Genomic DNA, 25,903 nt, shown 5'->3' on the forward strand with positions numbered 1-25,903 from the left:
TATATATTAGTAGAATCTGCTTGGAGAGGAGTGCATTATATTACTCAACCGTTAGCAAGCGGGCCTCACTATGGTGGTGTTCGAAGGGGGTTATCAAGAGATATCCTGTGTTAGTCCTGAATGAGGTGTTCTCTCTTGTCTGTAAGTTCTTTAGCTGCATCCTGCTGCACTCAAGCGACCATATTGTGACTGCGTAATTGTTGACCGGCCGACCGATTTTCTTGTAAGTGGCTAGCAATTTTTCTTTGTTCTTACCCTAGCTGCTGCTGGCTAGCGACTTGAGCGGGGAGCGGACAAATGTTCATAGTTCTGGCAGAGAACGTATATTATAATCTACATTCTCTGGTTCTGGCACTTGCCTATACAACTAGCAAGCTGCTGATGGTAAAGTCGCTTTGATATTTATGGGCTTTAAAGTGTTCTTAAGTTCTCTTAAGTGAAATGTGCTCTTATTTTTTATAATAATTCTCTAATTTTTACAATAATTATCTAATTTTTATTTAACGATTTCACAAAATTTTGTTATTTCGAACTCAATTTTAAATATAACCAAACGTCACTTCCACATTACTTTACGCGCAGTGCTGCCAACGCAGCGCAAAAGTCAGCTTAAAATATTAGTGAAAAGTCCGTTGAATACCAATCAAACACACACACATATATACACAAAACACAACAAAGAGCATACTTCAAGCCAAACTGAGCGCGAGCAGCATTGCATTTGCCATGCGTGCATATATGCATATGTATGTGTTTGTGGCAATTGGCTCTCTGCACGCATCTTCATTCGTACGTTTTTGGTGCGCTCGCACGTTTGGCATGCAAACAAAATTCAGTATTAAATTGAAAATCTCGTTATTATGTTGTGTTCGCACGGTTGGAATTTTTCGAAACCCCCTCTCAAACGGCAACGCCACACTCCCCGCGGTTGCAACTAACCGAATAGACAGCCAAGCTAGCTAGCTTGCCCACCCACCTAAGGCGGGAGTTGTGTTGTGTATGTGCACACAGTGCGGCTGCAACAGCTTGCAGGAGAACACACGAAAAACGGCACTTATCCTACATTTTGCTGAGGGATGTGTCAAAAATTGCGAAAAATTCATTAATAAACTAAATGCAAAATTGCTGCATGGAAATGAAGTGGAAAATTAGTAAATTGCAAAGTGCGAGTGTGCAAGTGATGAACGGCAAAAGAGTGCGCGATGACTGGACAGCAATAGTAGACAGCAGCAGCGAGTAGTGTAGTGAGACAAAGCGTGCGGTCAAGTTGGAAAAAAGATTTCGGTGCCAGCAAATATACGAGTATACGGGTAATTTATTGAAAAAATAAGTGAAAAATGTATGCGAAAATGTTGTGCGCGTGCAAAAGCATTGGTAAAAGTGAAAATCTATGTGAAAAAAAGTAAATAACGCAGAGCAGTGAAAAAGTGAAGAAGTCAATGTGGAAAACTTCCAGTTAAGCGCACGACGAGCGTATGCAAAGTGGCAAAGAGGGAGGGGGGGGCGTGTAAAAAAGCGCTATGTCGTACAAAGTGTGTCGTGTGCGACGGGTGGTGGGGCGCATAAACGAGTGGAAATCGCAGTATGCTTGCGAGCGCTGGACTCACTAACGCACACACACACACAGCAGAGAGAGAGGCATAAGCATATTAACATACAACGACACACACACACACATACACACGTGATGCGCGGCGCTATAAAGTGTTTTATGTATATACAGTTGTATAAACGTAATGTGCGCCCATAATGCACAGTGCGCGCACACAACTACATAGCTATTTATTTATAAACGTACGTTTATGTGGCAGAGCGCGTATAAAATGATGTGTATATGTGTGCATAAACACTAAAAGCCTTACATATTTACATACATGTTAAGCAAATGTATACATACAATAAACGCTACCGCTGCTGCATGGCATGCAACAAAAAATAAGTAAATATATGTATGTATGTATGTATATAACAAGAAAATTAAGTGAAATAAAGGCAGACGTGCTATAGCAGCGAATAAAGTGACTGGATGAGTAGTTGACTTACTGACTGATTTTGACTGACTCAATGACTGACTGGCTGACAAAAAGTCGACTAACGGAAAACTGCTTTTAAAAACAAGCAAAAACGTTATCTACGATTGCGCCCTAGCTAGAATACCCTACACAAATAAAGCCGTAGTTGCAAAAAGGGTGGGTGGGCGCACGGCAGCAAGTCAGTTATAAGCGTCAATGCTGCCCAATCACTTGCAGAAAAAAATCGTGTTCTCAGCTGTTCGCACGCAACACCAGCGTTGTCACTTTAGTTGGTAGAGTGCCACTATAGCTGTCATGCAACTGTCAGAAATGCTGTTTGACGTTTATATTTAATAATAGGCGCGCTCACAGGCACACGCATACTTATACGTTGCATGGTATATAATATGTAAATATATGTGCTTGCCTCTCGACAGGAAATATACGACATTGTCGCTCTTCCGCTGCCAGCAACACAGCGCTCGCTCGCTCTCTGTGTGTGCATCTTCATTTGTTTATTTACGTTGCAGCATTGCCAACTTGCGTATTTTTATTTTAACATATGTTTGTTGCTACATTCCAATAAGAGGCTGAATTTGTGGATATGCGTGCTGCGCATGTGTATTTGTAATTATGTTTGTGAGTGTGTGTGTGTGTGCGTGTATGTGTGTTTTACGCGCAACTCGATTACGTGCATTAATTAACTAACCATGAAATAATAAAAAAGTGTAGTAGAAATTTTAATTGAATTTGTTGTATATTTTAATTGCAAGCCGCTTAATTAATAATTCAGCGTAATCTCAGCCGACAAAGTGCTGGAAATAGCGAAGTGTCGGCGACAGCGCTGCTATCAGCAGTAAATGAGTGTCAATGTGAATGTCAAGCATAAAATTAGAATTGATATGCATACATTTGCAAATGCAACTATTTGTGCCTGAAAATGTGCGAAAAGTGCAAAATAAATGAAAAAATACAAATAAAAAAATGTAATAATTTCTGTTAAAAAAATACCGGTTTTTGCTATATTTTATTTTATTATAGGTACAAAACTACTAAACATTTCAATTTTGTGTCCGTGTGTGAAATTTTAAAAGTTGCTAAAATGTAGTATTCAATTAGAAAGTGTTAAAAAACAAAGTGTTGCCAAACGGCCTGTGCCACCATACAGTCCGTTAATTAATCAAACTAAAATGCAAATCAATCATTTGGTTGTCAGCAAAATTGTCGGTTTCTCTGGCGCCGCTCAGCAAAATTGTCAAATTAGCATACGTCGACTACAATCTTTAGTTTGAATTTTCACGCACTAACAAATGTCAGTTGGATAGAGCAGAACAAGCATCGATCAGCTGTTTGCACGTGCAAAAGTAAGTAAACATACAAATTAAGGGGTTACATGGGTTTTTATAAAATATATATAAATTTTATTGTCTTATTTAATTGTATAACAACTCTAGAATATTGTCCTAGATTCTCAAGTTGATACAAGTAGTAGTTTTGGAGATATAGTCACTTAAAACTTTAAACGCGCTTTTCTCGAAAATATGTTTTCAAAGTCAGTTGTCAAGATTTCTCGCGAACCACTCAACCGATCTTAATGAAATTTTACACAGGTCTTTGAGTTATGATATAAAAAGTCTTGTCGCGTATGATTTTTTTTTTGTTCAATTACAACTATTAAAAAAAAAGACGAGCAACTTTCAACAAAATTTGCATGTTTTTGTAAAAATGTCTGCCAAAAATACAATTTTCACTTTTTTTTTGTTTTTGTTTTTTTCTCCGTCCAATACCTAGTTAATGAGCTTGGTGTAAGCACGTATTTTGTTTTTTTACTTTTGATGATTCTGTGAGAAATTCCGCTGTCAACGCGGAAGCAACATTTTTCCGAGGGACTGCCGGAAATGACGTCGTTATGACCGAGTTTTGTGTATTTTCCTTTGAAAATTTCACAAAATCCTTATCAAATATGTATCTTCAGAATAATAAAAAGTTTGAATAAAACATTTCATTAATTATGTAACAAAATAATTGAAAATAGTGCGTTTTTTTTAACCCCTTAAAAAATAACAAAAACGAGAAAAACGTTAACTTCTATTGCACCGAAGCTTTAGTACCCGTCACAAATACAAATGTCTTTTAAAGATATATCTTAAATAAAAAAAGTTTTCCCAACAAGCATATAAATTTGGTCGTTCAGATTGTATAACAGCTATGTATATCCTATAGTGATTCGATATTGGCAGTTCCAAGAAATGAGCTGATTCTTGGAAAAAAAGAGACGTGTGACAAAATTTCAGATCAACCATTTCGAGGACTATTTTTTAAAAAAAAAAAACAGAAAATTCAAATTTTATGCGGAATGTTTATTATCATTCGAAAGAACATTCTTTGGCATTTATTTTTTGAAGATTATCTCTTTCAAATGTTAGCTGCGGCTAAGCCTCAGATGGTCCATCCGTTGAGTTCAATTTTCGATGACAGGTTCGAGCATTTCGACTCGTAACTGGTAACTGTCGAATGACGCGCGTGATGTTTTGCTTCAAGGCTTGAATCAAGATAGATAGCATAGATTTTAGACTTTATATATCTCCACAGTAAAAAGTCTAACGTTGTGATATCACACAATCTTGGTGGCCAATCGACCGACTTAAAACGTGAAACTATCTGCTCACCGAAGTGTTCTCTCAATAAATCCATTGACTGATGCGATGTGCGGAAAGTGACGCCGTCTTGTTGAAACCAAATGTCGCCGAGGTCACAAGCTTCAAATTCAGGCATCAAGTAGTCGCTTATCATGGCGCGATAACGGTCGTCATTGACGCTTACGTTCTCACCGGCATCTTTTTGGAAGAAAAATGGACCGATGATTTCACCCCTAAACAAACCACACCAAACTGTTGTTTTTTCTGGATGAAATGGCAGCTCTTGATTTGCCTCAGGTTGCTCTTCATCCCAAATGCGGCAATTTTGCTTGTTTACATACCCATTGAGCCAGAAATGGTCCTCATTGCTGCACAAAATTTGGCCCCAAACTCATTCTTAACAGAACGAGAATTTCCGTAATAAAGTTTCTTTTTCTTAATATTATTATAATGCCAACCAAAACGCGGTTAAAAGCTGTGGCGAACCAGAATATAAATTTCTGTTTGGATTTTTTCGAATATCACGCTACCGAGTATATATCGTTCAGCGACCCGCTCAACTTGAGGTTTCTTACGAATTTATATAAAAAAGTCTTAACACACTCGGCATTCCGTATACTGAGAATACAGAAAATGTGACTACACATATTTGTGTTTATTTTTCTATGTAGACTTTATGTTTGTATTGGAGCAGAGCTCTGTAGCATAGTTTTTTTGTCTCTATATTATTTTAATATCCACGAAACCGTGGTTAAATGCTTTGTCGATACAACTATTCCAGAATATCTATTTTCTGTTCGAATTGTTTCGAATATATTATATATTTAAATACATATATCGATGCTCCGTATCATCTCTTGTTCAGAGAACCGATCAACTTGGTGGTTTCCTACGTGTTTTGTATAAAAAAAAATCATAATACACTCTGCATGCCGTAACATGCCTGTGTAAAAAACATGGACCACACATACTGCGCTTTATTTCTTTAGCCATTATTTATATATCGCGTATACTCCGCTGATTAGTTTGCCCACCCAGCAATCAAAACAATTTAGGCGCCAATCACGCCCACCTACTACCACGCTCAACAATTTCCAATCACAACAAAATGCTACATTTGTTTTTCCCCGCTACAACCGTTGCTCTTGTTTTTGTTATTTTTCCATTTGACTCGCATGTTTGTTACTTTGTTTACAGGTGGATCGCGTGTGTTGATTTTCGATTTACTACTTAACTTCATTATCTCTTCACATAATTTAACGATAATGAGCACGGAAAACCGAAAAGCGATAGCAACAACAACAGTAAACAAAAAAAAAATAATAATAATAACAACTGCTGCCTATTTAGCTGTAGTACTCTAGGGGCGAACACCAAAAGCTAGAAGCAACAAATAATAACAAATGTGTTGTAAGGAAATATTAAATGCAAGTAAATTATTTACTCGCGGTGATTTTTTTAATTGAAAAGCAAACAGCAACGCAAGGTCGTTCCGAATACTTGCTGCGCTCAAGTGAAGGGGTTTGTGTATATGCCGCTTTGTTTTTGAACTCTTGGCTGCCAACGGTTTGTTAGTGTGGTTGTTGATGCTTAATGGAGTACTCGTACTTTGTAGCCGCCAGCTCTGTGTTATCGCGCTACGCTGTCTGGCCGCTTTTCTTGATTTATATGTTATTTGTTTTTTGTTTGTTTTTTGTTTATTTTCTATTTGAAATGTGTTTCTGTGAAGTTGCTTTGTGTCGAGTTTTTTTTGGCAGAGCAATTATGCATTTTTGTGTGAATGAGGCAACTGAAAGCAATTTTTAATCTTTTTGAAATTAAAAAACATTTTATCTGTGAACAAAAATCTATAAAAAATGCAAACAATTTTTTTTTTTACATTTTCAAATGAAATTTTTTTTTTTATTAATTTTAATATGTTCTATTTTTTTTAAGTAATATTAATTTTTTTTTATATTTATGTTCTTTTAATTTTTTTTGTAATTTGGTTTTAAATTTTTTTATTTTTATAATTTTCATTATTTTAATTTTAATTTTTTTTTTCATTATTTTAATTTTTATTTTATTTTTATTTAGATTTATGTTTTGTAATTTGTTTTTTAATTTTTTTATTTTTATTATTAATTTAAATTTTTATTATAATTTTTAATTTTTATTTTTATTATTATTTTTTATTTTTGTTATTTATTTTTATGGTTTGTTATTTGTTTTTAAATTTTTTTTATTATTATTATTTTTTTTTAATTTTTTATATTTTCTTATTTATTTTTTTAAATTATTATTATTATTTTTTATTTTTATTTATGTTTTGTAATTTGTTTTTAAATTTTTTTATTTTTATTTTGTAATTTTTTGGGTTTTTTTTAATTTTTCAAACTTTTTTTTATTATTATTAGTATTTTTAATTTTTATTTTTGTTTTGCAATTTGTTTTTAATTTTTTATTTTTTTTTTAATATTTTAAATTTTTTAAAAATATTTTTAATCTTCTTGAAATTGATATAAATTTCTTTAGAAATCTGAACTAGGTCGCTAATTTCCCTTTTACTAAATTTTTATTTTAATTTTTATTGATAGCTTTAAAGAAAATAATTTAATTTAGGCGAATTTCAAATCGTTTTTGACAAGAATTTTAAACTATCTAGTTTTAAATATATTTTTTTTATTTTTGGGGTAGAAATTCACATAATTTTTTAATGTTTTGGATTTAGTTATTTTTATTAGTTTTGAGCATAAAAAACTTCATATTACTTTTTAACTTTTTATATTTAGCTTTTTGGTTTAATATAAATTTTGGTTGTTTTGACTAAATCGCAATTCTATTTCGGATTAAGATTTGCAAAATAAAAAATATAAAATTTCCTATACAATTTATTAGCAACAAAAAAATTTATTTATTCTTCATTTAAAATAAAAATTCTTCATTTAATTTAAAAAACAAATTATTTTATATAAAATCAAAATGTTAAAATATAAAACTAACACATTTATAATTTCGATTTTTTTTTAATTTGAATTTTTTTTTTTGTATTTTTATTCAGATTAATTTTTTTTTAATTTAATATATTAAAGCATGAATATATTAGATTTGAAAATTTTTATAAAAAATTTATTTAAAATTGCTTTTTAAATTTAAAACTTTTGAAACAAAAATAAAATCATAGTGTGATAATTTAGTTTTCACTTTTAAATTAATCTTCAAAATACGGAAAACGTATATATACATACAACAAAATAATTAATATTCAAAGAATATTGGTTCATAATTAAAAAATTTGAAATATAAACTTTTACTAAAACAAAAAAAATATTATTTTAATTTTTGCAAAATCACTTTACAGCTATCTAAACAACTGTAAACTTTGCTATTAGCCAGCTACAAATGTAAACAAACCTTCTCATACTCTCCGTTGCCGCCATAATACACGCTCTTCATTGAAGTATCAGACCTTCAGTGCTCCAATTTATTGCTATTAGACTTCTGTTTTGTTTACGTTTTCGCTATTTAAGTAAATTGCTTTTCTGTGTAGACAATATCAGACTTTACCTCGGATATTTCTGACAAGCTAAGATAAATCAGTACTGAATTTCGCAGATTATTCTGAAAACTCAAGCTAAAATAAATATTTCGTCAATGAGTAAGCAGCTGTTGAAAATTAGTTTCAAATAAATAATGAATTTTTAGAAATTTAGAGAAAATATGACGAGCGGAAGTATGATGGTGCCAAACCCCGACGCTACTCTTGCGCTGAGTTTATTTAAGTTTTCTACTCACAAAAGCATATGAGTCGTTAGAGATTACGGTATTTAGGGTTTTTGATACAAAACAGCACAATTTTATGATTAGGGGCATAAAGTGTTATCGATAATTATTTTTTATTATTTTGTTAGACTAGACTTCTCCAAAGAGAGATAAATCTTCAAAAATGTGACACTTTTTTTAAAGAGTTTAGGAAGTATGCCAGAGCAGTAAATTTTCAATAAGAGTATGAGCTTTGCATTTTAAAATGACTTTTCTCATTGAGTTATAAACTTCAAAAAGAATAAACAAATTTGCCTTAAAATAGTCAAACCTCCACTGTTAATATCTTTTAAACAGTTAGGTTTACGAAAAAATCGTAGGGGCCATTTTGTAGCGATTCAATTTCCTATTCTATCTAAGCTACGAAACGAGATTATTTTTCAAGTAGAGAAAATTAGAAAACCGTTAGGCGGAGAACCTTCCCGTTACATTTAACAGCTCATACTTGGTGAGCGTTTTTTAGAAGTGTCTGTCAACCAATTTTTTAGAGCACGAAGCAAAAACAAAACATTCGTTTATTTCACCCACCCTAATATAGAGCTAAGTATTACCGATTTGTTTAAAATTGTTAACGAAGAGAAGGCCATAACATATATGAATGTAGCTTTCAGAGATACATTCTAACTAGATTGATTAGGTGGCACTCAAAACTATTCGAGGTTTAATCGCTTGAAAGGTATTGTAGACTAATTTGGACGAGGCTTCGATGTTAGATTTAGCATGTTAGTCACAATATAAAAGGACTGTCCGCATAAAAAGCACTTATAAAGCTTTTGTAATGTCCCGGTTACCTATTTTTTAGTCAATCGTCACAGTTTTATCAATTTATACCACCTAATCTTAACTATTCTCGTAGGAAGTTATTTCTTTCGTCGCATTTATCAGCCACTCGTGTTAACCTCACTTTTTCTCTTGAAACTCTGTTGACTTTCTGAAAATATACATATAAAATTTGCACCTACATACGCAGCATTCATCCCAGGAGTACGGAATGTCAACGTGTACGCCTGGCGTAACTATCAACGCCTGCGGAGATGCCAGCTGTAATTACGTGCAAGAAAGCAGCAGAGGAAAATTGAATAAAGCAGAAAAAAGAGAAGCGTTAATAATCGCTGACGATGCTAACCGACTTTCTGTCTACCTATTACTTGGAAGCGCCAACACCCACCGCTTATGCCTTACCTACCTGACTCCCTCAACACTTAACTCTTTGTTATGCGCTGAGCCTGTCATTACCGCCATAGATGCTGCTCAAGTGTGCGGGCGTAATCATAATTCATAGTCGAATTTCATAGGTGTGAGGGAGCATTACGAGCTTTTGTTGTTTTTGTTGTCGCTTTCGCTGTCAGCAGCATATGACGCATGTCGCGCAGAGACTCGCATCCTTCCTTGCGCCTCGAGCGACAGCCTGACATGCAAGCAAGTGTGCAGAGCGCCGCCGAGGTGAGTACACAAGTGAGTGAGGATGTCCGGTGGCGTTGTGCGACGTCTGACATCGGGCATCCGCAGAGCGTTGAAAATGCTCCGCACTTAACTGCTTACATACTTATGAAAAAATAATAACAAAAAAAAATGCTTGTTGAAGTGACTGCGTATGCTGCGCGTAAGCTAAAATGTTGAAGGGCTTGCGCGCGCGGGTGTACAAACAGCTTGACAATCAGCTAGTTATTTGTTGGTGTTGTAAGTGCGGCTAAAAAAAAAAAATAGTGGGCAACTGCCGTGTACTCGGCCGTGCCTGTAATGCTGATGCTGGAGTGGCGCTTGGTGGCGATAGCGCGGCGTGCGTGTTGGGACTCTCGTTCAGCCAACGAACCGGAGCTCACAGTGCTGTTGTGTTGTGCGGAAGCGTCGGCGGATGTATGACCGCACGCACAAACAGTTAAACTTATAACTGCAAGCGCAAAGTATCATACGCAGTAACGTTTTGTAAGGCGCGCACACACAATTGCATATACATACGCACATGCAAACGTTTTTGTTGCGTTTATTTGTTATTTGCCTGCCACCAACAAGCAAACAGCATAACAAGCAAATATACAAATACACAAACAAACAAATGCAACGCAATGCGTGACAAATACATGCCGCCACTTACAACACATATATGTATGTATGTATGCAGTTAACATGTGCGCACCGCTTACTGTATGCATTGTAGCTTTGGTTACAATTTTTTGTTGTTGCTGTTGTTGTGCATACATGCAAACGTCGGCCGTGTTGCGCTGCATACATTTATTTTCGTTTCTGTTTCCTTTTTGTTTGCACTGTTGTTTGCACTGTTGTTGGCTTTTTCGCGCTTTTTACTTGCCTTGTATGGCGCGTTGCTGCCGCCAGCCGCTATCCGTTTCTGTTTACGCTGCACACTTTAGCATGCCACAACGCGCGTACTGCTTTTCATGGCATACTTGCAGGCGTTATGTCTTGTTGTTGCATACAGTTTTCGTGTTGCGCTTGCTGTTGTTGTGGTTATTTTGCACTGATAGTTTTTTCTTGTGCGCGCTTTTTCTCTGGCATATCTGCGTGTATGTGTGTGCGTTGGCAGTTTTGTGCACGCAAACAGGCGCGCAATGTCTTTCTGAATTGTTACGAAGCGCTTTTTATATTTTTACATTTTCAATTTTACATTTATGCTTTTTATTGTAAGCGCGAATGCTTAAATTAAAAAGAGAACAAAAGTAGTGTAGTAAACACGACTTAGCGCTTTTGAGTAAGTAAATTTACAGAAAGTTTTCGGAGCTTCGCTGGGGGTCTGTAGCTATTTTTCGGCATGATGAAATGGAGTCCCAAGCTCTCATATTTGATTTTACTGTATAGAAAGAAGAAGAGAAGTCTATTTTCTGGACCAGTAATGTTCTTTGACAAGTTTTTGCCCCTTAAGATTCTGCTGCGTTCAGTCTATCGGCTGAAGTGATCTTCTCTGTACAGTCAACCGATGGCGTTCCTTAGCCTTCTGTTAGCCGACTGACATCATAGGTGTTTAAGCTCGCTACTAACTTAGTATTTCATATACAAATTTCTGCTATCTTAGTTCTGTACAACAGTGCTTATAAGAAGTATGAAAGACATTTAGACGCACCATGACAATACTAAGAACTTCGGACCTCTCAAGACATCTGAACTCAATTGGCTGGAGATTGTTGGACAAATCTTTATCAATAGATTTAATCACACTGTAGCAAGCGCCATCGTAGCATAGCGTAGCAGGAAAGCCTGATTTACAGCCTGCGTAAACTTGTCAATATTTACCGCCGCCCTCGTTAGGCCGGCATATAATCAAATACAATAATTTTTACCAAGTAAATAAGCAAAACACTAGGCGCCTTAAGCGCTGTATATCTGTAAACTCACAGTCTAAGTTTCCCAGTTTTTCAAGCCACACTTCCATCTTATGACTCTTGAAACCAAACTTCAGACGACCACAGACCACAGATTAACCTGCTGAACTCAAAATCAGTATGTCTATAAACTCACAGTCTAGTTTCCCAGTTTTTCATGCCACATTATAAACACTATTCAAGCTCGGAAACACTAAAGAACTAGCTCAAGAGTCTAACCAAATTTCAGCCGACCACAGACCAACACATTAACTTGCTGAACTGCAGAATGGGCTGTGAGGCAGCATTTTCTAAAAATTTATGATACGTCTCGACTAAATGGTGAGTGTGCCCCACCCAAATGAGCTTTGTCCACCATTAACCCAATTTTCAGCATAATGTGAACTCTTCTTGCACACAATATTGAAATTACTTTGCTGAGCACATAATACGTTCATACAAATATTTACAAAGCCTTTCAATTAACAACGCACTCAACACACACAACACAATGCAACGCGAATTCTTCAAAATCCTTGCAACTAATTCGCGAGGTTTTGTGCAGCGACTAAAACTAACTAACTGACTTTGGCGAATAGCAGCCACATGGCAGAAAGTTGAGCACTACACGGCATACACTTGCCCACAAGTGCTTGTGTCCCCATTGTGAGCTCATAAAGCAGACATTGTCTCTACGCGACAGTGGCGAGGGTTGCTTGTGCGCTTGGTGTTGGCTTTCAAATACTCAAAAACTCAAGCGCTCGACAAACAGCAAACGATCCAAACTACACAGGATACGCGCTGAGTAAGAGAAAAAATAATAAGAATGAAACGTTTGCAAGTTGTGGCGAAAAGTGGGTGAAACAGTGCTTATAACACAGCAACTGGCGCGAGCAGTAGACGCTTGCGACGCAAGCAAACGACAGGCAAGTTCCAAATCCGTCTAACAAGTGGATTAAGTGCGCGAAACATGTCACCAACAGTCGGCAGACAGTAGATAGGCGAGCGGCCGCGCTTCGCTTAGACTTCGTGAGTATGTGCGCGCAACTGCCGCGGCTTAATAGTACGCTTGCTTGTGTGCCGCACTCACATGTCACTTGTGGTTACACGGTTGACAGTTTATGGACTCAACACAAGCCAGCAACCACCAAACCCCCAAACTACTAGGGCAGTGCGACTTCGTGTAATATTGTTGACGTGTATTGCATGTAGTGCCGCATAGGCTGCTAGTGCCTCTACAAACGCCGCCGCGCTGCTCCAGTTCTGCTCATTTTTTACGCTACTTTTTGCGCTATTTTTTCACGCTACTCAACATTCATTATCCGCACTGCTTGCACACCAATGCGCTGCTTCATTTTGCATGCATTGTTGCATTTGTAAAACTCTTGTATGCGCTGTCGTCGCGCTCAAGTATTGACATATGCTGATTTGCTGCCATCACTTATTTTTTTATGGCTCCCATATATTTTTGCATCCTTTCGCCAAGCATGGCTGGCATTAGAAGTCTGCTCATGAATACACTTTGCTTGACAATCCTTTACGACGTGTGCCATTTTATAGCTGTTATGGCTATTATTGCTGTTGTTTTTGGCTTGTAGGAATTTAATTCACTAAGCGTTCGTTAGCTTAACAAATCGACGCGGAGCGTATGAGCTTTATTACATATGAACGAGTGTTCAGCAGACAATTACCGACAAAAATGTGCCATTGAGGCGATTAGGCGCTGATAGAAACGGAGTGGACGTAAAAATGGACGACAGCAGTAAATCGTGTGAAAAAAGAAGCTAAAAATGCAGCTCCTTTCTTCTGTAGCTAAAAAAAGCATTTCTAATTTGCGAAACGCCACCAAGTGTTGCTTGCAGAATATTGTCGCTCTCCGCTCTTTTATAGCATTTTCTGTTTTCGCTACGTGTTTAGCACGTGCGAGTGCTTAAGCCATTAGTCAATTGAGCATCAAAACTATGCTTTTAGCATAAGGTTTAGTGAGTGTCCTTTAATTGTCGCCGTATTTGATAAATCTCCTGCATTTCTTTTCAAATAATTTTTGTTTTTGTATTGTGAGCGCTTTTTTTAATAGAACTTTACTTTCTTTGCAGGGGAATGGGACCTAAAAAGCGTCTCATTACAGCAGCTGCCGCCGCCGCTGGCGCCACTACTACAGAGCGTCAGCAACGCTCGTCGAGCAACACAGTCGCGTCGGCGAAAAAACGTCCGACACCGGGCAAAGCACACAGTTCGCCAGTGGCACGTAAACCGATTGCCGTTGCCAACAACGCGACGTCGGTGAAGCGTAGTACGCCCGGTCGTACACCGTCTCCAGCTAAGAAACAGCAAACAGTGATCAGTAAAGAGCACGAGAAAGAAAGGGCAGCAGAGAAAGATAAAAACGTAGAGAAAACGGAGAGTGAAAGCAAAGTGTCCGAAAACCTTGAAACGAATCAAGGTTTCGGAGTTGTCAAAAATATTGACAACGCTGGAACTGCTGAAGAAAGTTCAGCAAAGGATCAAGCGAAAACTAAGCTCGAACAAACTGAAGATTCAGCAAGTAGTGCCGCGCATATAATTAAGTCTACGAAGCGTACGCCCTCTCGCGAGAATGTGAAAAAATCTAACACTTCCGAGACGAAAGAAAAGTCTTCCTGCACTGCTAACAAAAAGGTTGAGCCGGAGAAGCAAAAGGCTGATTCGGAACCACCAAGCACATCCGCCACTTCCGCCAATGCTAACAAAAGCAAGGTGGAGGATCGTAAAGATGGGAAGAACAAAGCAATAAGTAAAATGCTCAAGAGTCTCGATATACAAATAAGCGGTTTCCATAATATACTGCCAAGCGAGGAACGTATACAAGATACGCTGAAGTCCTCGATATCAGAGAACGTCAAGACGAAGTCACGTGCAGCTGCGGTTAAAGTGATAGCGAACTTAAATCCGCCGAAATCGAATATAGCTCGTATTAAAGCTCGACAAGAGGAAGATAGAAGGGAGAAGGCTAAAGAAAAGGAAAAGGAAAAAGAGAAAGACAAAGACAAGGAGAAAGATAAGGATAAAGATAAAGATAAATCTAAAGAAAAAGGAAAAGACAAAGGTAAAGAAAAAGAAAAAGAAAAAGAAAAGGAAAAAGTGGAAGAAAAAGATTCAAAGTCCAAAGAAACAGAAAAAGTACTTGATACCGCACAACTTCACAAGGAAACCTCAAACATAAACACAGAAGAATCTCCTGTCACACATGAAGAGACACAAAAATCGAATAAGCATTCGTTAGTCCCTATTAAAGAAGACACTACGAAGAGTAGCGAATCTCAAGTGTCTCCCAGTGAAACAATTAAAAATACTACTGCCAAAATGGCACCCAAAAAAAAGGTTACGGCAAAGCGTGCCAATAAGACCGAAGTCAATCAAAAAAGCAAGAAAGCGCCTTCGCAAAAATCAAACGATCATGAATCCAAAGCACAGAAACAAACTGGCAATCCCATAAATGATGCCGTAGTTGGGACGCCGTTAAAGAAGAGACTACTTAAGGCTAAACCAATAAAGAAATCCGCTGAGGAGATTAAGGAAGAAACTGCCGGAACAAGCATGCCCGCCGAAGAGAAGTCAGGCAAGGAAAGTTGTAAGGCTGTAGAGCCACCTGAGCCACCGGACAAAGGTAACGTAGAAACAAAGGCTGAAAAAACTCCTAAAAAGACGCCCTCACCGAAAAAAGTGAAGACGAATCCAAAGAATCCAGACAAGTGCAATATACAAGAAACTGAGAAGACAGTTGTAGAACCTTTAGAGCTAATAGAAAAAGAAGAAACACTAAGAATAGTATTAGATGCTAATACAGAAGTAGTGCAAATGGATATAGAAGAAATGCCGGTTTGTGCAAGTGCGCCCAAAGAAGTGGAGCACAAGAAAGAAGAACTAGATGTTAAGTTGCAAGATGAGGAAGTTGAGAACGTGAAACAGGAGCCACTGAAACAGGAAGAAACCACTGAAAAAGCGACGAGCTCTGCTCCGTGCTCACCACTTATTGGAAAGAAGCAAATGTCAAATATTAAGCACAGATTACAAAGCAAGTACAAAGTGCCGCCGATGAAGTCCAGCCCCACTGCAAAGTTGGTAGGCAAGAAATCTAAATTTGCGCAAAAATTGGCAGCTGATAAAGCAAACAGTTCTGCTGCCAATGATATCTATGACTTTCGTTCAGGCTCTGAGGAGGAGGATAATATTAAAATGGATCTGCCTACTTTAAAGAATCTACGCGAATTCGCCGATGAAGAACACAAAACCAAATGCACTAACGAAAGTCTCAAGAGCAAAGAAACTTCATGCGAGGTCGACGAGAAGGAAACAAAGGTGGAGGAGGCTTCATATGGAAAAGAGGAGCAATTGACAGAACCAGTACCGGAAGAGATAAAAAAGTCAATGGAAAATGCCGAAGCTGAAGAAAAGGCAAACGAGAAAGTTGAAGAAAATATAGCTGAAGCGTCAGATAAGGCTGAAGAGGATTCTGGTGCCGTAGCTCCGACTACATCTAAAACTAAAAAGTTAGTCAAGTTAAAGGTGACAAAGAAAGTCTACAAGAAGAAACCTCTGATAACAGAGAAAATTATCAAAGCAGTCAAGGGGAAAATGTTACAAAAGGAAAAACCAAAAGTGAAGAGCAGTAAAGTACAAAAAGACTCCTCAACGGCAAGCAGCGACTCGGAAGATGAGAAGAAGCTAATCGATTTTGGCCCTAAACGCCATCGCATGGCTTCACTGAATGCATTGGCCAAGGTGCAGTGTCTCTATGAGAACGAATCACGTACGGCGTATGAGTTAGGCCTGTCAAAAGCAACACAGCTTCCACCCAAGATACGCACAGTGGATGGAAGTGAAGATGAGAAGGACAAAGATAAAGAGAAGGACAAAGATAAAGAGAAGGGTAAGGATAAGGAAAAAGATACGGATGATAAAGGCAAATCAAAAAAGGATAAAAAGAGCGAGGAAGCCACCAAAGCCGATGAGCCACAAAAAGCCGAATCAGAAGATGAACCACAAGAGGTGGAACCAAAGCGAGAATTGCGTCATGTACCGGGCGGTCGTGGACTCGGTAAGCATTGGGAATTCGAGGAGAGTGGTGATAGCGAAGATGAGGAGATAGACAAAATGAAATTGAAGCGCAAGAAATTACAGAAAAAGTTGGCGAACAAAAAAGAAAAGGAAGCAGAGAAATTGAGAGAAAAGGAAAGAAAAGAGGAGGAGGCCTCGGGTAGCAAAATTTCCAAAGCTAAAGAAGACAAAGAAAAGGATACTAAGGAAAAAGATACTATCAGGGTGAAGCGCAAATATACGAAGATTAAGAAACCACTGAAGAAGATAGTTAAATTGAAGACCGATAGTTCCGATGGTGGCGAAAACACCGATGCAAGCGATAATGACGACAAAACGCAGGATAAAGAGAAATCAAAGATACAAAAGGCGAAACTAGAAGCGCGAAAACCGCCAAAAAAGCGCAAGCGCATGTTACGTGAAGAACTAATTGGCGATTACAAGGGCATTTTGGCACGCAAACGCATGGCGAGTTTGAACGCCAGTGCCATAGTTGCGGCCACTTACGAGGTGGAACGTCATCTTGATAAAAATCTAGCCTACGGCAGCTACGACAGCACCGATGGTGAGGAAAAAACTTCTACGCCGGCTAAAAAATCCAAGGATGGGGCAAAGGACGCTAAGAAAACGTCCACAGCCACAGTGACATCCGATGAGACTTTGAATACAAAAGATACTGGAGAAGGCACTGCTAATACTACTGCTACAGCCAATAGTTCGAATGCATCTAATGCCAGCGGCACTGCCAGAGAGTCAAGGCCGTTGAACTTGAATGAAGAGAGCAACGACTCCAAATATTCAAAAGAAACCAAAGAGACAAATACAGATACAACTACCACAGCCGGGTTTCGTGATTCGGGCAGCACCAAGGACGCTAAAGACTCCAGTCGACCGACCTCATCCAGCGTAGTTATCGTACAGGATACCGACGTAACTATCACGGGTGTGTATGTAAACTCCACAACGGGTTCAAGTCAGGAGGCGTACTGTAAAATGCAATATCGTGTGCAATCCAGTGTTACCGAGGAGCGATTGTTGCGTCCCAGTTCGGTAGATCCACCAAAATCTTACACGCCATTGAGCGCGCTCTCTAGCATGCTACCGCCAGGTGCGTCAACAGGTGGCGCCATGAGTGACGGTAAGTAATAAGAGTTGTTATGCTTTTATTTGAGATTGTTAACAATTTTTCTCTACCCGATCCACATAGCGCAAGTGTCACCGCCACCACCACCGCCGCCCACTGCAGTCGGCACCACCTTACCTGAAGCACTTAGCGGAGCTGGCATGTATCACGCCAGCGATTTAGGATTACATCCCGAGCATGGCGCGCCTGAACATGGTCCGCCACCGCCCTCATATGCAGCGGCCGCTGCTGCTGCAGCAGCTGCCTATCATGCACATCATATGTCACCAGCTGCAGCCGCCGCCGCTGCGGCCGGCATGCATGTACATCATCAGCATCAATATGCGCACGCACATGCGCATCAATATCCACAAGTAGGCGGTGAGCATGGCATGCATGCTGGGCCGCCACCCACAGCTGGTGGTCCACCACCACCGCCACCACATCACTATCAACCACCGCCACCGTCACATTACGGACCGCCGCCACCACCACCGCCCGCAGCAAGCGTGGTTGGACCAGTGCGTTGTGATGTGGTATCGCCACCACCAACCTATCGCTCCAGCGTCTATGCACCAGCAACTGGACCGCCGCATCAGCAGACAGCGCCTAGTGGCCTGCTGCCACCGCCACATTCCACGCTCTCCATGACAGCGGGTAGCGGTGCGAGCGCCTTTTGCGCGCCCAACATACATCATCATCAAGCACAGCATCAGCATCAACACCAGCAGCAGCAACAACAAGCAGTAGCAACGCAGCAGGACGCAAGTGGTGAGTCTACAAAGCAAATAACTTTATATTGTTTATTTATATTTATACATATAAATATGGCAGGTTTTTAGCAACATTTTATTAACAACAAACACAACAATTTTCGTCCAAGTTACGCCAATAAATTACTTAGTAACTGTAAGTTGCGTTAGTTTATATATATGCTTGTGCTTACAATTCAACTAAGCTCTCTAATGCATTTATATATTGTCGTCTCCGCCAACGCTGCTATGTTACAACAAGCTCCCTGTTTCGCCCTCACTTTAACATTGGAATAACCTAGTTTTGGCCTGCTGTGTAACGGCACAGCGCGTCTCTCCTCAGTGCCAATTAAATTTTTAATTGGATCTCGGGTAGGTCGTGTAGTTCTGCGCTTGTGCTTAGTTCATGTGGGTTAGTTGAATTGAGGCGTTGCGGGAGCCGTCTTTCCTGCCGCCATGCCAACTTAAGTAAAAGCCTTTCAACCCGTTAAGTGACAGCTTAAAGCGCATAGTGCGGTGCTGCTGTTGTATTTTGCTTTGCTTTTTCTCTTTTGTGTCTACGATTGTTTGAGGTGTGCTGCATTTAAGATAGTGTTCAGAAAATAGCAATGAAAGCCTTGTGCTAAAAATTCTGCATACAATTATGCTTTCAATTTACCGATTCCAAGTATTGAGAAAACAGTAATTTTAATTGCCCCTACACCACCCTGCAACGTTCGTAAGCCCTCGCACTCGCTCTGACCTAATCAAAACGCGAGTTTGCCCCATCACTCTCACATATTTGCCTTGTCTTCACATGTCGCTTCATGCATATTTCAGCGCCTGCATGCCTGCTTATCCTTTGGCATTTCGTCAATTCAATGGTTATGTGCTCACAGTTCTGTTGAGGTTAGACCACACATACGCACACACACACACATTACGGTGCTTTCGCATTTGCATTAAATGCCATTTAATTTATCATTATAAGCGTTACTCGTTCGCCTGTCGTACTAAATGGCTGCCAGACTGCCTGACGAATAGGCGTGTTGGGAATTTCGCTTAACAAGCTGCCGAATCTTGTCAACATAATTTAATGCCTGCCAGTTTGGCAGGTGGCAGTGTTGTTGATTTTATAGCTGTTATTGTTGTTGTAGTAGTATTAGGCTGATTTAAGCACTTAAGTGTATGCTAAACATACATTTGTTTTCGTGCCGCTCATGCTGGTTGTTATTATTGTTGTGTTATGTGTCAATAAAATAGAAATCTGTGTTAATTATTGCTTTTGCGGTGACACTTCAGCTGTTGGAATTTATGCATTAGGGCCGTCGGTATGTGTTTCAGTGTGTCGACTTAAGGTAGGCGGTGTCAAGTAAAGCAAAATATAGTAAAAAAAATGTCGAATTGTAATGGAAGTCGATAAAATATGCGAAAGTAAGAAGGAAAAAATTTATTTCATGTGACTAAGCAGCTTATTGATAAAAAATATGGGTCTAGCTTCACTTTCGCAGTGCTGTTGTCTCATCTCAAGTTTTGTGGCAACAATGCTTAGCTATGAAAAATATTCCTCATTTATATAATATTTATAGACCTAATAAGCTGAGCCATAGCATTTTTTTATTTCTTTCATTTCTTTGCTTTTGCCTTAATAAGGCTTAAATAGTACACTGACTTTGTTAGAATCTATTATACTCACCGACTACTGCCAGAATACCGCAGTAAAAACATTTTTTATAATGTATAAGTGTAATCTAAACAAGTAGTTGGTGCCTGAAAGTATACTTCAAAATTTTTTTCACAAACATTTCTGCACACACTTTCAAAACGCTTTAATTTGGTCTGCACTTATAAATCAATGCATCATTAACTATGAGCACCTAAAAGTATACTTCAAAAGTTTTAGATCAGTACTTTAGTACCAAATAATGCAATTACTGTAAAATAGTTGTATTTACGCTTTCTAAACGGAAATCAAATTAAATTTCACGCACGATTAGCGCTTAATTGGCAGCACTTAAAGTTTGCCGCAAGTGCCAGCGTTAATGGAGACGCTGCATTAATTACTGTTCATTAGAGAAATTTTATGTAGCACCTAAATGTAGGCAACATAAAAAAGTAAGAAATTATATGGGGGTTATTGGACGAAATTTGAGTTTTTGTAAAGAATCAGAGTTGAATTCACGCAGTTTTCTTTGAAAACTGCTTTCTGTTTCGAAAACATTTTACTCCACGCTATGTACTTTGAATCTTCTTAAAATAGTTTATTTGTTAGCGCAAGGAGTTGCTTTCTTTGCAAATATACGCCGTTCTATTTTATCAGCGGCTAAAGTATGTTTTCAGCTTCTATTTCTGCACACTTAATTCTAACATTTAAAAATAAAAACCAATAAAAAAGAAATAAAAGTGTCGCAACTGGAAAAGTTTGCACACCACGCGTTAAATATATAGCGCACAAATGGGGAGTGTGAGAAAAATGCGCAACTCGGAAGGAACTGGCAACAAGATGTGTGAACAAATTAATGAAATCAATTTGAAAAGTTCTGCACATGGCACACACACACACGACATACAGAACTCACAGGATGCTACAACGGCCCAAACACACGCACACACTTATATAGTTTGTAGAAAGCAATATATAATGACAAGCGACAGACAAACTTAGTGCGCTGTTTTAAAGGTGGCTGCAAAGCTTGTGTCGAATTACAAGCTGTCTATTTACTATGGTTGTTTTTTGTAGTTCTCATATGCTGTGAACGTCCTCACATACATATGTATATAGAAAAACTGCTGCAAATGAAAATGGTAAGGAAAAATAAGTTTCACAACATGAAGTTTATTTCTTCATTAAAATGTTTTACTGCTTCAATATTACTTTTCGATTTTTCTTGCTCACATTGTGTTTTTTCTTTGTACACTACACTATATTTGTTGTTATATTTATTGTTGTCGCTGCTGGCTGTGCTCTACAAGGAGTTGCATAAAGTTTTCAGCGCATTTGTTTGTTTGCCAAGTGTTGATTGCGACCGAAGTGCTGCAATATGGATAGAAGTAGTTAAGGTGTTAGTTGTATAAAATATTTAGGTGTAAAGTAACACTGAAAGCGCTCGTCTTACTTATTCATGCGCTTATATAGATATCGAAGTTTACAAATGTGGCGATTAAATTAAACGTGAGTACAATACAATTCAATTGTAGACAATGCAAGCGCATCAATACGCATAGCGAGTTGAGTTGAAAGTGGGCGCCGAACTCCAGACAACTTTAAATATAATAGAAAATGCATAAACATACATACATACATACATATAATCTTCAATATAAATTGTGTTATAAAGTTTAATGCGCTCATTGCACAAAAATATTAAATGCGTAGTAATGAAAGTAAATATTGAAAGCCAACATTTAATAACAAAAGTCGATAACCAGCAACTGTGTTGGATAACACATAATAAGACGCTGTTCACACTATATTTTTAATAAAAAATAATAAAATATAAAATTTGCGCTGTCAGAAAACTAAAATATAGTCTATATATATTTAGAGTGAATAAAAATAAACCGCATTTATTTCATTTATTCTTATACCATTTTCTATTATTACACACCACATAAAAATTTCCAATAATCTACGTAGTAGAACACACATTTGCTCACAACTACACAGCAAAGTTTCTTCAACTCTGTCGCTTACGCTATTTTAGTATTTTTTTCTTTATAAATAAAGCATATAAAAATAAGTTGGCTCTTCAGCGCTTAGTATATTGTGGATTTAATGAAATTATTATTGCATTTATAACTTGCGCAGTTCACCTCCTGCTGCCCTGCTGTCCTGTGGCCGCACACATACGTGTCCAGCCGCTTTTGTTAGTGTGCTACTGAAATCAATTTAATATTGGCATAGCGTGTTGTTGGCAGCATTAACTTGAGTAACTTGCCAGCCATTTGTTATGGCAGGCAGGCTGTGAACGGCGCGGTAGCAATTGATATACAGGAATTTAATTGCTCTTTTTCTCATTTTCTTTGATTATTTTGTGCGCTGGCAAAGAATAATTGAAATAAATGTTGATTAAAGTGTGTTCGAAAAAGTAGCAAATGGATTAGTGCGCTGAGGAAGCTCGTCTAAGGCGAAGATATTGAATGTTTTTACAAAGTAATTTCGGATATGAGAAAGATATGCCGTAAAGAGCTGCAAAGGGGGAGAGCAAGTGGTTCAAATTACGTAAGAAAAAATAGAAAGAAGTAATGCACATATTGTCCCGAATTGATGAAGCAACTGAACTATCTAACGTATATTAACATTCGTCCGCACTCCACTCTTTTCTCTGCATACGCAAATTGAGTGTGAAAGTCGGCGTAAAAAGAAAAGCAAAATAAATTAATATGTGTAATAAATAGCAGGTGTCAGTATTACAAATGTAACGCTTATAAAAATGTTTGCTTAACGGTGCACAAACAAAAAAGCAGAGGAAGACGTAAACAAATAGCCTAAATATTCGACTCAAACTGCGTGGCATTAATATTTCGAGTTTTGTGTGTGAGTTGCTTGACTCAAAAAACATAAACAGCGAATTTATCAAATAATACATGTATATAAATCAGCAAGAGCTGCAAATCTCGCTTTAACTCCAAATGGTTTAGTTTTGCAAATGTGGCCTACATGCAGGCGCAGTCGCTGCAAATGGAGCAAATCAATTTCTGCCATGCATTTCGAAAATTGAATTTAGCCTACGAATTTGATTTGCTGTTTTTGGCTTTACGTTTAAATAGCGTAAAAGTGTATAAAACTTTCGCTTGCGCCTAAATGTAGGCAGCATTAGCTGCTTATCATGCGCGACAGCAAAGGGTTGCAGCATAATTCTTTCAACTTTGTTTTCACCGTGCGCCGCACATCATTTGCCCTAACGCTTTTCATTATTTTATTTCATTTCATGCAAAGTTCAAAAAGAATTTCTATTAACGCCGACAGCATTTCATCATTTTAGGCGCGGCCGAAAATAAAGCGCACACACACGCGCGCGCTTCTAGCTGCTCAATTGAAAGTGCATAAGAAAGTAGGCAGTAAGCTGCTAAACTAACACGAATGACTTTGTTGAGTGCCGACCAACCGCCCACCCGCCGACTGTCGACAACGACGTCAAACGGCCATGTAAGCAGAAACGAAAAGCGACAAAGAATGACAGGGTATAAAAAGTAGGAAAATTGTGAGAGCAGTGTTAGTGTAGGCAGTAAAGTAAAGTTAGCGGCGACGCGACGCCGCCAACGGCCTATTTGCCATGCAGCTTTGCATACTTTTAGGCGCGCACAAAGCAACCAACACATAGCGCTTTGCATATAAATTTCACTAGCTGCCTGATGATGACGTTGTGCTTTGTAGTTCGTATAAATAGTAGTAGTTGTTGTTGTTGCGTCACAGCTGTCCTCGTTACTTAACATGGCTGGCTTACAGCGCTTTGCCAGTAAATGTTTTTTGTAAATGAGCACGAAGAATGGGGCCTGCGCTTGTCTAAATGTGTAATACATTTTGATATGACTTGCGGTGTGTGTCTGTGTGCGCGCGCCTCACTGTAGTATTAGTAAAGGTAAATGACATCAATAGAGGTTGTGTGGAAGGAAAAAAAACAACTGAAAAAAAATGTATAAATAAAAAGCATATGGCAAGTAGGTAAAAATGGAAGGAAATGCGCGTCAAAAGCCGAAGGAGAGCAAGGCGCGGTAGGAGCAGAAAGTGGTGGCAAGCGCGCCGCTATTTTTGTGGGCAGCGCAGCATCGGCATACGAACACACACACAATCAAACAGCGCAATAATGTCGGCAAGTTATTACTTCCTGCTGCTGTGCAACGCTTTGGCGCCTAAATGTATGCTTTTCAAATAACTGAATGTAGCGTTTAGCAGCGTTAGTTGGTAGTAGCTCGTATATTTGCCGTTAGGCTACATGCGTGTACACACTCCAAGCAGTGGCGCGCTGATAAAATATTTACACACACACGCATACACACATATACAAGCAGACTTATTACAGCATATCAGCATATTTGGCCAGCAACTAGGCTGAAAGTGGGCGTTTTTTTCGTGGCACGTATAGATGTGGGCGCGTTTAGATGTGCGTGTGCCTTAATCGCTATATAAGCCCGCAAATTACTAAGCAGTTATGTATTTGCAACAATAGTAGAAGCAGGCAATTGTTTGATGAAAAGCTGTGCTTAGCTTACTTTTCAGTTGTTTGCATTGTTTTGCGGTGTTTAGTTTTTATTTTCCGTGGAAAATAGCAAATTTAGTTCAAAATGTTTTTAAATTCATTCCTCGAAAATTGTGGGCAGGTTAGGGCAGAGACTGCTATGTACAGTTATTTGTGAAGCCAGAAAAAACTGCTGTAGTCAGACATCAGCTATCGACAAAGCGTTTTGAATCTATCACAAATCTGCTTAGCTGCTTTATTTCTATTTCCGCTATTTGAACTGCATGTCTTAGAGTAGCAGATTCGAGCCTTGATCTGATAAATGCGGGTCATTCGAGTGGGCAGTGTTGTTAAATCCGGTATAATGTTCTATCTTACACCATTAATCTTGAACGGACAGTGTCTAATAGTAAGAACTGCCACAACCATTAAAAAGTGTACTTTGCTGAGAGCGCATGCATCACTAGACCTCTTACGATTTACCCTTAGCCAAAAGGACTTTGCGACTGTACAGTAGCTAGTAGTTGACCCACGTTTGCTGAGCTGTTCTGAGGCCCGACCATCCATTAGTAAACCGCAAGAAGACAACTAAGCTCCTACACATTCCCTTTCTGCAGCTAGTGCGACTGTAGTATCTGACTTGACAAGCTCAACAACCTTTCAATTTCTTGCAATACCGCTGTGGTCGGCCACTCAAACCAGTCTAATCATGCAGTAAATCGATGCTTGCGAAAAGGAGACATTTCCTCACAAGTCTTAAGCGTACAGTCAGCGAGCTCAAGACTAATATCACCGCTCTGCTATCGGAGACTCACAAGAAGACTGCGCTCCGGCGCAGTAGATCTACTGCTATCTTTATGGTTGACTGCTGCTACCGTTTAGGAGACACTGCAACGGTCAGGTAGCCTAAAACCGGAGTTGATCGATAGTTACCGACAGCGTACTGTTCCACCAACCGTCTCCGCAAGCTTTGATAACTCCGTGAAAAGCTTATCGTCTCTCTTCTTCAGCAAGTACATTCCTACCAT

General features: G+C 38.6%; 1 protein-coding gene and 1 long non-coding RNA gene across 3 annotated transcripts in view; one reads left to right on the forward strand and one right to left on the reverse strand.

The window, feature by feature from the left end:
* The first annotated feature begins 825 nt into the window (after positions 1-825).
* Positions 826-25,903, forward strand: part of Hers (Histone gene-specific Epigenetic Repressor in late S phase) — a 185,998-nt gene continuing 160,920 nt past the window's right edge. Inside the window, exons 1-4 of one of the 2 annotated variants that reach the window (XM_070109860.1) lie at positions 826-1,374; positions 3,054-3,376; positions 13,863-17,980; positions 18,050-18,736. In XM_070109860.1, the coding sequence (XP_069965961.1) occupies positions 13,867-17,980; positions 18,050-18,736 (4,801 nt within the window). In that variant the 5' untranslated portion in view covers positions 826-1,374; positions 3,054-3,376; positions 13,863-13,866. The remainder of the gene's footprint in view (positions 1,375-3,053; positions 3,377-13,862; positions 17,981-18,049; positions 18,737-25,903) is intronic. The other variant, XM_036359364.2, reaches the window with a different exon arrangement.
* LOC118680309 (uncharacterized) lies at positions 21,513-22,125 on the reverse strand. Its single transcript, XR_004975839.2, has 2 exons — positions 21,813-22,125; positions 21,513-21,730 (listed from the first exon to the last, which is right to left on the reverse strand). It is a non-coding gene; the product is annotated as an uncharacterized lncRNA (long non-coding RNA).

This window comes from Bactrocera oleae, chromosome 5 (genome assembly GCF_042242935.1).
Source record: "Bactrocera oleae isolate idBacOlea1 chromosome 5, idBacOlea1, whole genome shotgun sequence".
Classification (NCBI taxonomy): Eukaryota; Metazoa; Arthropoda; class Insecta; order Diptera; family Tephritidae; genus Bactrocera; species Bactrocera oleae.